The 15738-nt window shown below is 41.9% G+C and overlaps 2 protein-coding genes across 4 annotated transcripts; both read right to left on the bottom strand.

Annotated features, from left to right (window-relative positions):
- Positions 1-256: 256 nt before the first annotated feature.
- On the bottom strand, positions 257-6384 carry LOC136475777 (zinc finger CCCH domain-containing protein 13-like). Of its 3 annotated transcripts, none has more exons than XM_066473366.1 (11): positions 6084-6381; positions 4273-4410; positions 4129-4162; positions 3379-3514; positions 3234-3296; positions 2438-2535; positions 2273-2344; positions 1951-2138; positions 1329-1519; positions 794-991; positions 257-614 (listed from the first exon to the last, which is right to left on the bottom strand). In XM_066473366.1, the coding sequence occupies exons 1-11, from the start codon at positions 6304-6306 to the stop codon at positions 579-581; spliced, it is 1377 nt and encodes a 458-aa protein (XP_066329463.1). In that variant the 5' UTR covers positions 6307-6381; the 3' UTR covers positions 257-578. The 3 variants fall into 3 exon arrangements, with proteins under 3 accessions (XP_066329463.1, XP_066329464.1, XP_066329465.1); XM_066473367.1 differs by having other exon boundaries at positions 3234-3284; XM_066473368.1 differs by lacking the exon at positions 794-991 and having other exon boundaries at positions 6084-6384.
- Positions 6385-11111: 4727 nt separating this feature from the next.
- LOC136475771 (formin-like protein 10) lies at positions 11112-15727 on the bottom strand. Its single transcript, XM_066473362.1, has 6 exons — positions 15327-15727; positions 14239-14923; positions 13693-14152; positions 13412-13611; positions 12220-12455; positions 11112-12088 (listed from the first exon to the last, which is right to left on the bottom strand). Exons 1-6 carry the CDS (start codon positions 15480-15482, stop codon positions 11264-11266), a joined length of 2562 nt encoding a protein of 853 aa, XP_066329459.1. The 5' UTR covers positions 15483-15727; the 3' UTR covers positions 11112-11263.
- Between the last annotated feature and the right edge of the window lie 11 nt (positions 15728-15738).

The following is a 15738-nucleotide window of genomic DNA, read 5'->3' as shown; positions in this document are numbered from 1 at the left end:
GTCCACTGATACACCATGGAAGTGCTGATGCAGCATATCATCCAGAGACCTTCTGTAACTTTTAGGGACTGTAATTCTTAGCCCACCGAAGAAAATTATGTAAACAACCACCTTCATCCTCTACTATCTACTACCAAAAAAAAGGTAGCAAGGGCCACGTGTTACAGTCTGATAGATGATGTTTCATCAAGTGTGATAAGACTGAGTGCACAATGTCATCCCATGTGGCGCCAATGCCATGACTTTGCCGACATCATCAACCGAAGATCAACTGCTACGATTCAAATAATATACTCCCACGAAACATCAGTGTTCAAGTGCCGCGAACAGCAGAGCACGACCACTCAAAAGAACCAGGGCACTGACAAAAGACTAGCCACCACGGGGTATATTTAGGTACAGGTAACAGGGCATGTTTTGCCTTCAGGAAAGCAAGAAAAAACTTGACTGCTTATAAACCGCATCCACAAAGGATCAATATGAAGGTTTTTTATGCAAGGTAAATTCTAGCATCAAATACATAGGGCTTTACACATGCAAGAGCTATAGATCATTCCAGTACCATCTCGACATTCTACTTAGTCCACGTCGACTTCCTCATCATCAGCCTCGTACTAGGAAACAGACAAAACAAATTGTGAGCATATTGTTTAGCAGATCTACAAGAGAAAATGAGGAACTAGTTTTGAATGTGTAGTCAGTCTGATCGCACGTGCAAGGTTTGTCATTTTCAACAGGATGCAAATTCTTTTTTATCTATTCTTCGAAGGACGTAGGATGCAAGGTTAGTCACCTGCTCGTAAGTATTAACCGCTGGTGGTGGTTGTGGGGGCATAACAGGCAACCTAGTTTCGTCATCAGCATCATTTTCTATTGATGCGGTTATCGGATCATGTCTATCCTCCAGTTCAACAGCTTCAAACAGATCATCCACAGCATGAGCAGCCATACCAGTGGAGGGCAAAACATGTTTGGCTGGAGATTCTTTGACCTGTAAGTTTAAAAATATCTACTCAATAGAAGTTTGAACTCATACTACACACAGTCCGAATCATGTCAACGGTCATGAAGCTAACAGGACCGATGACAAAGGAAGGCTATACAATTTTATATATTGCTACCACTTGTTAAGATGTTTTAATGGGTAAGCAAGAGTAAACAGAGCAATGAGGGTCAACCTTAAACTTCACTAGTTCATGTTGTGGCTTAGAATGAAAATAAGAGCATATGCATAGAAATAGGATGATGTCCATGTTATACCAGCCAGCTATGAGAACATGATATAGATAATATCATAAAATTGAGTTAGCACATGAGAAATATTGCACCTTGTCAGTGTTGGCTGAGGGAACAAAATTGCCTATCTTATCCTTTTCATCTTCCCACAGTTTCTTCTTCAAATACAAAGATTTTGTTGGCTCAGTCCCCTTGCTTGGTTTTTCAAATTCTGCAATAGTACCTTCTGACCTATATTTATCTGGCCTAGTTGTGTCAGAGTCTCGCTCTCTTCTTTTCTTCACTGAAAAGGACAAGATTAGACATGAGTACATAATTGATAGGAAGACATATCTTTAAACACAGCAAGAAATGTTGCTGAGACATAAATGGGGAAAAAAAAAACTCTCCCTTGTCAAAGAATATGATTCATTTGGACAAGTTCAGATGTTATACTTTGAAAGTACTCAAATTCTAAAATATCAAATTTACAAATGAAGGGAACACTTTATTAAGTGTTTCTATAAAAGGGTAGCCAACTAATCATATCAGCTCCAATGTTTGAAGTTCAACAGAGGAAGGATTAGCTTAGACTCCAAGAAATAAATACATTGACAACAACCGTAGGAGAAACGGATGCTATTTAAGAAGATTCATTCGCATCATACTAATGTCAACCTTAAGACAACATCATCACTGTACACTCTTCAGAGACAGAGACTAAGCTATACCCACCGGCTTTCGCTTCTTCGCTTGTTGAGTATGGTATTGATCTCTTCTTAGCTGTAGCAGCATTGGGGCTCCTTTCATAAGGACCATTTGGATCTTCATCAACATTGATACTGGAAACTTCTTCATTAGCACCACGCTTCAGAATATCTGAAGCAAGCAAATCACCAAGTCTCTCAAAACGAGCTTGTGACCTGCACAATTCCATTTAATTAATAATAATCATTAATTCATAATCAAGTGGATATAGACATGAACTGGTGCAGCAAGACAGGACAAAAATGTTTTCCAAATTGTTAAGCTGAAAAGTGATGAAAGCACAATGTACCTTTTCAATTCTTCCTGTGCTTTCAAAAAGCGAGCATGGGCTTTAATGAACTTTTTCATTTTTGAGGTCATCCTACATTGGAAATTTAAAAAAAAAAAACATGACAACTATATACTTGAAGACACCATGGAGCTAAACAAAAGAGGCACCCTATTGTGTAAGTACCTGTGGCATTCCTCTTTCTCCTTCCTTAGCTGCAGATCAAGATCATTTACTCTGCTAGAAATCTTGCGCACTTCAGCATTCTTCTCATCCAAAATTATCTATGGAAGGAATAGTTAATATGACCATTGAGTTTGGATTTACACAGGATAAAGCTATTTTAAAGGATAGGTGTTGAATTGTGAAGATTCAGAGTTAAAAGAGTACATGGCCAATGACAACTTGTAGGATTTAGAAAGTAAAAGAAACATTATCAGCATATAAAGCATGTAAATAAAGACACTAAGAAGAACTGTTATGCTAATGCTCTAACCTAGTACTCCATCAAAATGTTTAAACCATTATGGACATTGCGAAGCAAGGAACACACAGAAACTTTTACAAATTACTGCTCCATCAAAATGTTTAAACCATTATGGACATTGAATATAAGTTTAAACCATCAGGACACCAAATACTCTTCATCAGTCAATGAGAATAGTTATTGCAATCAGCACCGAGCAAATCAAGCCATTAAAGCATGATTGATGATGAATGGTCAGTGTCCCACAATATGAACAGAATGGTTGAGCTTACAACGGAAAATAGGCAAGTGTTATAAATTGCAATTACAAAGTCCTATATACATCAATTTTCTAGCCAGTACACTAGTGCAAAAAGAAAAGTAACAAAATACCTAAATCTGACCACACACACACCACCACCACCACCAATTACCCATAGAAACATCAACTAAAAACTGACATGGTTTACCAGCATGCAATATACGATAGTATAAGTAGAGACTGTCAAAACTAACCTCCAAGTGAGATTTATCATCGCGCAAAAGTTCCATATCCATTTGTTTCAGCTGCAGAATAATCTTACATTCTTACTTTTAATTATACAGTGGCAGGGTGTGCTAAAAGGTGACATGCAGCTATACATTGTATAATGCATCAGACCTGTATTTCGTGATCCTCTTTATCATCACCACTTAAGAGTGTCTCCCTTTTTCTGTCATCGTTATTGTCAGAGACACTCAAACTCCTAGATGAGTTAGTTTCTCCATCATCAGGCTTCTTCTCATGCCTCCTTTCACTGAGAGAGGGGAGGTTATAAAGTGGAAAGGTAAGCTACAATATCAACATTTATGTTCCATATTTCACATATTCAACGCAGGTCAGGAACCCAAAACATCAGTAAGATTTCAGAGGTACATAGGTAACATATTCTATTCAGAAAATTTTATCAGAAGAAGCAATTATATTTGTAACAAGCAGATTTTAGTAATTGTTGACATAAAATAAAGCATACAATGTGCTTGCACGTTCTCTAGGGGCACATCTAGCATGCTTATGCCAATACAATGAATACATATAATATGGTGAATAAATGCCACAACTGTGAGTTTGCAAGAATATTAAAATAATGGTTTCAGAGAGGATGCTTTAACATAGTATTCAATGATAAAGGTTTTTAGTTATTTTTAACATAGTATTCAATGATAAAGGTTTGTAGTTATTTGAGCTCCAGATCCATAGTTAACAGAAATGAGGAAATTGCATCACATAAACAAGGCAGATAACAAAGAGATAATAGATAGTAATAAATAAAGAATCGATAATTTGAGCAGCAGACACAGATGTGTTACATGTGTAAAAGCATATATTTACAAATGAATGACTTAATCATATATTAAATGAATTGCATACCTCTTCCTACTGGGAGACCGTGAATAGCTAGATTCTGCAAGTAAAATTTCAGTTTTAATAACTTATACGCCATCGGACATGGAATTCAATAGGAATGTAATAAAAGTGACAGGTCTGGATTTAAAATAAGAAGGCCGTAATTACCCCTTTCTTGGGAATTTGGTCTTCGGTCATGAAGGGAACGATGGCCCCTGGAATCTCTGTCAGGGGAATGCCTCCTATGAGGCGAGCGCCTCCTATCAAACCTATCTCTGAAGTCACCACCTCTATAATCTCTTCTCCCTAGAAGTCAGGATAGAGAAAAATTTATACAAGGATATATGAAGCTGAACGAAAAATGTATCAATATGAACTTATGGAGATAGGTCACCCATAAGCCTGTAACCTTACCACAGCCTTTGAGCTACAAGATAATTCAATGCACAATAAGTAGAAGGGTCTCCAGGATAATACCACTAGCCACAACAAAGTAGGGCTGAAAATTAACGCCATGGGTAGATACCAAAGTATGGTATGAAACCACTGACGTACCCATTAAGATGATACCAAACTCATAATGTTGATTGTTGGAAATCAAATTGATGAAGCACCATGAACAACATCACATAACAATTACGCATGACAAGTTGAGGTCTTCTATAATCCCAATATCATCACAATATAAATCTACTATCATTTGTCCAGATATCTTCCGCGGCGACTTGCAAGAATAACAATAACTTGCAATTACCAGTGAGAATAACAATTCCCAATGAACTAACTGATGCACAATATTCAAGGGTATGTGGCTCAATTAACCATTAAAGCTGCTAAGCACATGACCATGGCACATCAAATGTATTATGGACATCATTCAGTGGAGTCATCATCCAAGATACTGATATGCCAACCTTCTTGATATAGGGACAAGCATTACAGTCACAATAAATTGTTGAAATGCCAACTGAAGAATCTATATAAAGGTCATCTTATCCTCTGGCAGCAGTTGAATCTAATAATCTGCTCAGGAGTCTGCTAATTTGAATGGTAGTTAAATCAAAAGGCAACCAGTAAGAATGCCGCCTAATTCTGCAGACTGCAACAAGCTTCCACTTGTTAGAATTATTTTCTATCTGCAGCAACTGAGGTTGAATTCAAGCACAAATTTAATAAAACACACAAGCACTTAATACAAAACATAGAGAACATGGTACTACAAAATCATGGAGCAAAAATAAAGTTCCACTTGAACCACAATGTCCAGAGGTAAATTTGTTACCCGGAAACCTGTTTCTCCCCGCACCCTTTTTTTTTGCCAAATGAGACACCCAGCACCAGTGTCATTATGACACCATGTTGGATTCCAGGTGCTATTTGGCGTGTCCCAAAAAATCTGCTAATTCAGACACCTGCACCTAAATCAGACACTGATACCCAGACCCATGTGGGCCATGTCCATGTAACCCCTTAAAGCTCCAAAGATGGTCATCCATAAATGATTCAAGTACATGTATTCATTCTTTGGCCAGTCACTATCCTGGCTAAATTAACCTAATTCATCCCTTCTGAAATAATAGATATAGATATTCATATCAGTGACTTGGCATGTATCACTTTTCCTTTTTTGTTGCATGGCACAGCAATGTATCGTACCATCCACCATGACATTTCTTCTCCATCTAATAAATCGAATGGGCCCATACCATTGTTCTTCCCAAACAGATAGATCACATGGATTACATGGGCAACCATCCACGGCAGGGTGCAGAATTCGTGACATCTACAACTAAACCTACCAATAAAACAATACGAGGAACAGAATTTGCAAGAAAAATTCATACAACCAGACCACCCGATTTACCACGAACGCTACACCACCAGGGGATCCCGATCTCATCAGAGGTTAAACATTCAACTAGTAGGAAAAAAAAAACGTGCGAGAGGGTAATGGGGGCACGAGAAAAGGCTGTGTATACCGGCGCGGGGCGGGAACGAGGTGCGGGAGCCGGGGAACCGGCGGAGCTCGGCGTGCCCGTGCGCGAAGCTGCAGGTGTCGCGGGAACAGCCGCCGCGCTGCCACAGCGCGCACAGCTTCGTCTTGTACGCCGGCCCGCGGCGCGGCGGGCCCAGCATCCCGGGCGGCGGCCGATCCCCGCGCTCGCGGCTCGGGAATTCGCGCTCAACCGATCGATCGCGCATTGCGTGGGTAGGGTTTCGAGGGGAGGAGGAGCAAAGCCCTAGGCGAGTGGAGGGGAAGAGGAGAAGCGTTTTTTTTTTAATAAGCGTATCTGTATTACTCAGGTAAGGAAAACGTACACATACGCAAATGCATACAGATACGAGGGTACAGGAAACAGAGACAGCTGTCCTATCAGTTTTGCACAGAGGCCCCTAAAGAATAGAAAATCACAAGAAGCTCCCTGGCCACCGTGCTCGCCGAGGAACGCCGCCACCTTCCATCTCCGGCGTTGGGAACTCCCGCCGCCGCCCAGATCTGGAGGAACTCCATCGCATGAAGGCTTTTTAACGAGCCGCGGTAGTCGCTCGATGCCGAGGTCGGGACAATTTCGTCGTTGAAGAAAAGTCGGTCGGGGACGCGCCCCAAGCTCCTCAGATCTTGAATCAAAGCTTGTCATCCGCAGGCCGTGAAGGGGGAGTCGAGCTCGATCCACACGCCCGTAGTCCGCAACACCCACACCCATCTCCACACCCTTGAGGAAGCGCGCCACCAGCACCTGGAAGGTCCTTGTGTGGTTTTGGTAATTGAGTGACAACCTAGGTGGACTAATGGTATTTATGTGAGATACACAGGTGATTAGTCCACAGGTAGATGTGTGTGAGCAACATATGCTATGAAGTGAAAATGGCTTGGAGATGTTGTAAAGCTCACACATGTGATGATGAAGCTCATTGCACATGAGACATGACATTGAGTCATGTGATCAAGGTGGAGAAGATCAAGACAAGACTTGGCTTGATGGACCGGTTGCAAGCGTGAAGGGCAAATCGGAGGCTTTGGAGCGATAGACCGCGTGGCGGTGAAGCTTAAGCAAGACTTGACGCCGATGGACGAAGGCGACGGTGAAAAGCAAGTGAAGTCAAGATCGATGAACCAATATGATCACGTGATGATATGAAGTGGATCATATCATTGTTGATCATGTTGGTGCATGTGTTGCATCGACATTGGAGGAGATGGAATGGAATGCTCAAGGCAAAGGTATAACCTAGGACATTTTATTTCACCGGTCATAGGTGTATAGAGAAGTTTATGACCGGGTTTAGGATAGATGGTCGTACTATCAAAAGGGGCAAACTTGTTTACATATCGGTCATCTAGTGACACTCGAGTTATCTAACTTTGCATCGTCACTAGGATTGAGTGGCGTGGCAAGTTGAGTGGCTAATCCTTTGGAAAATGATTGTGAAAATGCTAACACACATACACATGGTGGTGTACACTTGGTGATGTTGGCATATTTGCAAAGAAGAAGAAGTTAGAGTTGATGTGGATCAACTCGGTGAAGGAACAGAGGCAAGGGTTCAGAACTCCACCGGCGCCCTATACAGAAAAGACAGGGTCTCACAGAGTGGACCGGACGTTGGTCACGCAGTGACCGGACGTTGGGGTCCTGCGTTCGATCAGTGGCAGCAGAGCGTGCGTAGGCATCAGTCTTCGACCGGATGCTGGCGCTGAAAGTGATCGGACGCTGGCACAGTGCGTCCGATCAGGCTGAAGTACGGTGACGTAAACGACACAAAAAAGTTGGAGAAGGACCGGACGCTGACGCTGCGTCCGATCGTGACCGACCGGACGCGTCCGGTCGCGTCTAGTACCTTACTAGAAATAATCGGACGCTAGGGTTGTTGCGTCCGGTCAGTTTGAGCAGCTGCGTCTGGTCATCACTTGACCGTTGAGATCAAGTGACTGAAGTTGAATGGAGGCAACACGTGGCGAGCATCCGTTGACCGGACGCTGAGGTCCTGTGTCCGGTCGATACGATCGGAGCGTCCGGTCGTCCCGAGTTTTGCCCAGTGAAGGAGTAACGGCTAGTTTAGCCCGTGGGGCTATAAATAGAAGGTGGTCTCGGCCATGGCTGGCGCTGAGCACCTTGAACGACTTTGTGTCCATGCTTGAGAGTGCTTGGGAGCCCTCCATCTCACATATGCTTGATAGTGATCATCCGATTGTGTGAGAGCGATTCTAGTGCGATTGTATCGTGAGGTTGCATCGAGTGGCACTAGATGATCGAGTTGCAAGCCGGTGGTGCTTGTTACTTTTGGAGGTTGCCACCTCCTAGACGGCTTGGTGGTGGTCTCCGTCGAAGCCCGTAAGAAGCTTGTACGGTGCTCCGGAGAAGAGCTTTGTGAGGGGCATTGTGCTCGCCCCGCAGGAGCCGCGAAGAGCAACTCTAGTTGAACGTGTCATTGAGCTACCCTCACTTTCGGGGTAGGTTCTTCCGGTGCCCGACGTGCGGGCTTAGTGGGTGATGCCAATTAGCCGCCGAACCACCAAGTGAGCGGTCGATACAACGGGGACTAGCGTGTTGGCAAGTACGTAAACCTCGGGAGAAAAATCACCGTGTGAACCTTGTTTTTCCCGTTGGTTTGGAATCCCTTTACATAAGCTTGTGATTACTTTTATATACATTGTGCTTGTGTAGTTGCTCTTGTAATTAGTTAGCTTATGTAGCTCACTAGTTACCTTCTTGCTTGTGTAGCATAGAAATAGCTCCCTTGCGTGGCTAATTTGGTTTGTGTAACCTTATTAGTCACATTGCTTAGTTTATGTAGTTAAGTATTTGTGCTCTCTAATTTGGCTTTGGTTGCCTTGTTATTGAGCATTGCTAGTGAGCTTAGTTGGCTTTGTGCTTTTACTTATTAGCATGTGTAGGAGCTCCCTTGTTGCTTAAAGTATGAGTGACATAGGTTTGTGTGACCTTGCTTCTAGAATTGGTTAGGTGAGCTCTAGCTAGCCCGGCACCTTTGTTGCTTAATTAGTATCTTTGGAAGGTGCTAGAGAACATAAATAGAGGGGTGTAGTCTTGGCTAGATCGATAGTTTTAATTCCGCACTTGTTTCGGTTAGCCAACACGATTAATTTTAGAAAGGACTATTCACCCCCTCTAGTCCGCCATCTCGACCTTTCAGCACCGTCGCCTCCCTGAGACGACAGATCGGCCGAGCGCGCGGACTCCTGTACAAGCCTCACCATTGGCGTCGGAGGAAAACGCCACCGGTGCGAGGAAGGGGTCGGGAGGATTTATTCAACAACGCCGCCGTCACCTCCTACTCGCCGACGGTGGCCAGAAAGACGAGCCACAGAGGAACGCCGCCCTCCCAGCAAACCCTAGCTCCACCGTCAACCGACGTCAAGCAAACCCTAGACCTAGGACTCGATCCTAATCTATATACACCCACACGGCGATACCCCCACCATCCTCCCTTTCCAGCACCAAACCGGTGACCGGAGAAGAAGGAGGCCGGCGAAATCGCTGCTGGAAAACTGCGTCACCTCCTTTTCACCTTCGGTACTGTAGCAGAGGAAAGGGGAAGAAGGAGCGAGAGCGGGTTGGTTTTTTCCACAATCACGTTTCTTGGGCGGTAAGACAAGAAGCGTTGATGGCCTACGGTCTAGGTAATGCCGTCCGGAAGGGCAGTTGGGCAGCAGGAGAACCGCGGCGGCGGACGATAACGAGATTTGCCTCTGACCCCTGGGCCCTGGCAGTGCACCCTCAAGAAAATGGATTACTTGCATGACAGATCTCGATAGATTTGACACTTAGCACACTATTAACATTTTAAATTTTTTATTTACCTCAATTTTTCTGTTTAATTTGACATTTTACTTTGATTCATAAATTTTGTTATTCTCTTTAACTCATTTCTATATATTTTTCTCTTTATTTATAACTCATTTTCTATTTTCTAGCATTGGGAAATATTGTCCCTAGGCTTATTCATACCCTTACGATGAAGTTTTGTTACATTACATGGATTTGCATTAGTTTGAGGGAATCTCTGTGAGGATGTATACGACGAAAGATATAAGTAGATGTTTAAGTTGCACGTATTTTATTCTCTATATACTAATATCATAAGCTTTTGCATGCCCATATTGTAATCACATTATGACACAAAAATGGATTTCAGCTTTCAAGGATAAAGGGCGCAAATGAGGGCTTGTTTGGTGTATCACCAACAATGCAAGATTTTCAGTTTTAGACTTTATAGAATAAAATAAACCGTTTAAACATCACTGTTTTATACAAAAGAAAGAATAACCAAATTTCTCATTCTCATATCTTTGATGTGCCTATAGCTCCAAATGTAAGACTCCTTTGAGCAAAAAAAAAAAAAAAAAAAAATCGATCCACGGGGGTAAGACAACCCGTAGCATTGTGTTTAAGAAGAAGGCCTTCTCACGCAGGTCGAGAAAACCCCCAAACCTCTGCCCCACCCATACACAGCGGCACTGCAGCTCCTGTGAGACTGGACTGGCCTTAGACCTGTGCTTTGGCGTAGTGCAGACGAGGGGATTTTTTTCAACGCGTACATAAACTACGCCTCCTCCGGCCAACAAATCCGCCCCAAGAGGGTTCGAAGTCTGACTGGTAGAGTGCAAAGCGCACAGCCAGACCAACTGATCTAGCGTTCGCTTGCGACTTCTTTGAGTTAAGGATGACAAGCTTTCGAATTTTTTACCGTAAGAGCTGTAATCCCTTCAATTCCATAATTCTTGGTTTTGATAGCGATGTGATCTCCAAATTGTAGCTTTGGCTATGATTTTTTTATATACGAAGAAGTAGAAAAATATTAAAATGTCTTTTAAGACCAATCTATGCATGTTGTCATAGTGTCTTTAAATTATATATTGTAATAATAATCGATAATCAAAATTTTAAAGTTTGAGCTCAAAGTTGTCCAAAGCAACAAGAATTATAGAACTCAAGGGAGCATTGATTTAGAGGTATTTTAAGAACCACTAATTTAGAGGTATGACGGAACCATATCAAAAACCTATGGATATCAATCAAGATACGTATGTAAATCTACATGTATGCTATTCTCACAAAAAAAAACATTACATGTATGCTAACATATTTCCTCTTCAAAATGGATTTTTCTTTACAACAAAAAGATCAGTATCTCATCGTTAATCGTTAGAACGTGAACTATCTGAATGGCCATCAATAACAGCAGGGAACTGTTGCTCCTGTAGGATTGACGGGAACGTAGGGTTGCCATTGCCACTGCTTCGTGATTTATTTGTACCCTTCTTCTGTGATGCCCCAACTTCCTTGCATGCCTTATCTAGCATCACCAAGAAATCTCTTACAATCACAAACAACCGGAAACCGTCGTCTTTAGAGTCATTTCCATGGAAATATCGTATTGTTTTCTTCACTAATGATCTCAATCTCTTCTCTTCTTTCATCAAAAAATTTGTCTCATTATCTGCATGTTCCACAAAACATTCCAATGAGCGTCGGAATCCACTCGTCTCTTCTATTGTTGCAATTTCATTCAGGAACTCCTTTGATTTCAGTAACTCTTGTCTGAGGGTTACCACAGTGGCAAACAAAGGTTCAGCATCTAGTGCGGCTACCCTCTTGACATTGTCCATCTCACTACTAAGTCCTGATACAATGCTAAGTCCACAGTTGGAGTAGTAATCACCATCCTCTTCAAGAGATCCATTGGAAGTGTCATCTGAAGTACTACGAGTTGGACTTCTTCCACTTTCCATGGCTAACCTTGCTTCACGAACACCTTCAGACCGAATAATCTCTTGAACAACAAAGTGCAGCAACGTGGTCTTTCCATCAGCACCCTTGACATCTGATAACTTCAGAAGAGTGTCAAGCTTGAATGCATTAGCACCACCACGGAAGGTCCCATCATTCAAACGGTTTCCGGTTTTGAGAACAGCTTCTAGCAACTTCAGAAAAAGGCGGTGCTTTAGTTCCCCACAAGCAGCCTACCAACAAATTCATCAGCAAAGTTTTCTAAAAGAAAACTCATACTTAGGTGTATGTCAACAGTTGTACAGACTTAGTACTTGGTTTTCCCTTTTTGCAGATTTGACACAACTGTTGTAAGGTAGATTACCTCCAATTGGTGGAATGAATCCCTGAGACTTGAAGCATCTTCTTGCAAGGAGGACATGAAAAGCAAAGTGTCGACCCTCTTGAAAGCAAAAGGAGTATCAATTAGTGCCTTCATCACTTGTTCTGCATGGCCTAGCTGCAAGAAATCCCCATTATAAAGCCTGAGCTTCTGCTCCTCCTCGTCAGTTGGCTTCATTCTCAAGATTGTCTCAAGAAGCACCCTAGGAAGTTCATTCCCTTGTGAACAGGATGAGATGAAAATAATGTCAGAAAATTTGATGGCACTGTAGGAGCACCAGAACACAAGTCTATTAAGATTAAATGAGAAGTATACAAAAAGGATCCTCATCTGGGAGGCTGGTGAATCGACATGAGAGAGCCAAAAAAGGCCACAAGAAGAAGCAGAACAACTCCCAAATGCAAACAAAATACAACATCAGAAAATCAAATATTGAGGTCTCTACAGTGGACCATCTCGATAAATAAAATGCATATTCTATAAGGCTAACTGATACGTTTCTGTCTTTCAGATTCATGTTGATGGCAGTAGATAAACAAAAGTAACAGCAGAATATATATTCTGAAGCCAAAATTTTCCTTGAGTCCTCCATAAATGAAATGAGACAAGCACAAGGCACTAAAATAGAATGTCCAACATGAAGCAGATAGAAAAACCTGCCTGCTACATAGTCAAGCAAAGTTCATGTTATACACAAATGGTTAGCTTAAAAAAGGTAGTGAGTGACCAATATGTGATCATCAGCAGAGTTTCTAAAAATACACTTATAAGTGTATTGTCGTCTAAGTTCATGTAAATGTCTTGCATCTAGATTCTAGATATATATTGAAGAGGCTTTTATTCTCAATCCAATTAAGTAAGCTACAAGGGAAAATTGATAATACCTTCTTCTGAATAAACTTTAAAAAAGTTAGTGGCCACTGTACAATTCATCAGCAAAATTTTCTAAAAAAACTAATTTTAAGTGTATAAAAAAAGTTAGTGACCACTGTACAATTCATCAGCAAAGTTTTCTAAAAGAAAACTCATACTTAGGTGTATGTCAACAGTGATCTAAGTCTGTGCAAATGGCTTGGCTTATAATTAAGAGATATACTTAAGGGCAATTTTTTTCTCAAATACAAGTAAGGTACATGGGCAAATCGATATCGGCTTCTTGTGAATAAACAGCTACCTTCAATAAGAGCGTCATGAATGTCTTGTACCCTGATATTCATTGCCTTAAAAACAACTGCCAGGTTGCATGATTTCTTAACATTGAGAAGAGAAATGTGCTGAGATGCAGGATACGTAGAGGGGAGTTCCTTATCCTTGAGGTTATTTCCGTTGCCACCACTATAACCAAACAATTCCTCTATCATATCCTCATTAACACTGCAAAATCAAATTGTGAAAATAAGCACTCTGCAGACAGAGTGTATTAAGAGTTTATTTATTGCTAATAGTAACACTTACTGAAAAGAACCGAATTTGATATCATGCCATGCCATTGACTGATCAGGATTAGCAGGAACTTTGTCCCAATAGAAAGGTCGAAGCTTGGCTCTTGAAGCATTAACTTCTGCTTTGGATGATTCGCTGGTCTGCTCGCTGGCAGATGATCCTTCAGAACGACTTGACTCAACAGGTGACAGCTGAGCAAGTCTTGCTTTAGAACCTCTGGGAGGTCCAGGTGGGGGCGGAAGAGCCTTCTTGATCGGAGGTGGCAAAGGTGGAGGAGGTGGAGGTGGCATCGGTTTAGGAGCATCACTTGTGACATTATTCTCTGGTGTTCCTCCAATCACTTCTGAAGATGGTGTGGCATCAATTGATCTTTTAAAACAGCATGAAAAGCACTGACCCATGCTTACTCCAGAATGACTTTGATTATCCTTGTGAAGTGGACTGGCAGGAACACAGGCATCGGGTGATGAACCTGAGAACAGAAGGTTGCATGTTATAGTATTATACTAAAGAAGTAAGAACAATCCATCACAGGTTGAGAAAGGGATACTGTCTCACCAGGCACATTAACCAACTGCATGTGAAGAAGAGGATGATCATCTCGTTGCTCTCCGACAGAGACCTTGTTCTTGTTGCATCCACAGCAGTAGAAAATTAGAAATGCAGCAATGAACGAGAATGCCGCTGTTGGAAGAACCACGATCAAGACTAATCTAACATAGTCTTTATGCTTCTCCAGAAGTGAAACTGGAGGCACTCCCTGATGCTTCTGTGCAGGTTTACTGTGATGAGGTTGTTTGGGATTTTCATTGTTGTGAGAGCTGGAAGGCGCATATGGTGTTTCTGTAACCGATTGAGGAGACTTCACTTCATCGCCAGAGGACATGGACGGCACAAATTCTGGAGCCATGGAAGGAGCATCTCCAATTGAGTTGTCAGCCAAATGCCGTCTCACATAGGAGTTCGAACCAAGCAACAGCTGATGGCTCTCAAGGTAGGTTGCCAGTGAAAGACTGAATTCTTGTGGAATGCCCAAATCGAAGTAGTTTGCATGGATACAATCATAGGTACTGGATAATTTTTCAGGGGAAAGAAGAGATAGAAACTCCAGAAACAGCATTGCCTTCAAAGCATTCTTTGATGACTGACTCAATAGTTCATCTGAAGCAAATTGCAGTGAATTGCCCAATATTTCCTCTGCACCAACCATGTCTGGTAAGCAAATTGACCATATTCTATCCACCTGCATCCATCCAAGAACCATCCTACATCAGTCTACCTTTGCTAATGCCTCATTTTTTTTTTGAACACAATAATGCCTCATTTTCTTTTTCTTTTTTTTTTGAACGCAATAATGCCTCATTTTCTTGGATCTTGCAGAAGAACAAAGTTCAATAGCAAATACTCCAACCAAAAGTACCCAGAATACAGAGAAAAACAAACTGACAATTGTTTGAAAAGCCCTATCCCTGCATTCATTTGGTAAGTGAAGTACTTTGTGAATTTTGAATCCTTTTTTTTTATTTTAAGTAGCAGGTCAGCAGCTAATTTCAAAGAAACAATTTTCGAGAACGCACAAGCATGCATTCCATGAATCAATTGCTACTGTCAAATGCTACGAAGAATAAAGTGTCTGCATGGCTTACCAGATCCCCATTCAGAAGTGGCGCTGGAAGAGAAGTATACTGCCTCCACTGCAACAAGAAACGCTCCCAGCCCTCCTCCTCTGCCCCTACTACTTCTGATGGCTTGATCAATGCTGCAGCTGCCACCAACAGCAACACGAATCCTAAACTCCTCATCACTTGTCGCCTCCTATGAGCTCATTCTTCCTCTTCCTCTCGTCCACCAAGAAAAAGAAAATAAGATGGCACTTTTTCTGGTCTTTGTGGAGTGTAACAGACGGAGATTCCTTTGGCTGCCAAACTAGCTAGATTTGTCCTTAGAGACGGCCTGGGGTTTGTGAGGAGGTTTGCTAGTGTGAAGTGTCTAGAAGAGTCAAATCCCAACGCATTGATTAGCAACAAAGACTAGTGAGCTGAAATCAAGGTCACAGAT

The sequence above is a fragment of the Miscanthus floridulus genome, chromosome 8 (genome assembly GCF_019320115.1).
Source record: "Miscanthus floridulus cultivar M001 chromosome 8, ASM1932011v1, whole genome shotgun sequence".
Taxonomy (NCBI): domain Eukaryota; kingdom Viridiplantae; phylum Streptophyta; class Magnoliopsida; order Poales; family Poaceae; genus Miscanthus; species Miscanthus floridulus.
Note: the sequence above shows the minus strand (reverse complement) of the source record. Positions and strands in the feature narration are given on the sequence as shown.

Excerpts from the sequence above, each read along its gene's own strand:
- LOC136475777 (XM_066473366.1), bottom strand. The coding sequence starts at position 6,306 with ATGCGCGATCGATCGGTTGAGCGCGAATTCCCGAGCCGCGAGCGCGGG. Across the intron at positions 2,536-3,233 it reads ATGATAAATCTCACTTGGAG|ATAATTTTGGATGAGAAGAA; the intron begins GTTAGTTTTGAC and ends TTCCTTCCATAG. Across the intron at positions 2,139-2,272 it reads GCACAGGAAGAATTGAAAAG|GTCACAAGCTCGTTTTGAGA; the intron begins GTACATTGTGCT and ends GGAATTGTGCAG.
- LOC136475771 (XM_066473362.1), bottom strand. The coding sequence starts at position 15,482 with ATGAGGAGTTTAGGATTCGTGTTGCTGTTGGTGGCAGCTGCAGCATTG. Across the intron at positions 14,924-15,326 it reads CACTTCTGAATGGGGATCTG|GTGGATAGAATATGGTCAAT; the intron begins GTAAGCCATGCA and ends GGATGGATGCAG. Across the intron at positions 14,153-14,238 it reads GCAGTTGGTTAATGTGCCTG|GTTCATCACCCGATGCCTGT; the intron begins GTGAGACAGTAT and ends TTCTGTTCTCAG.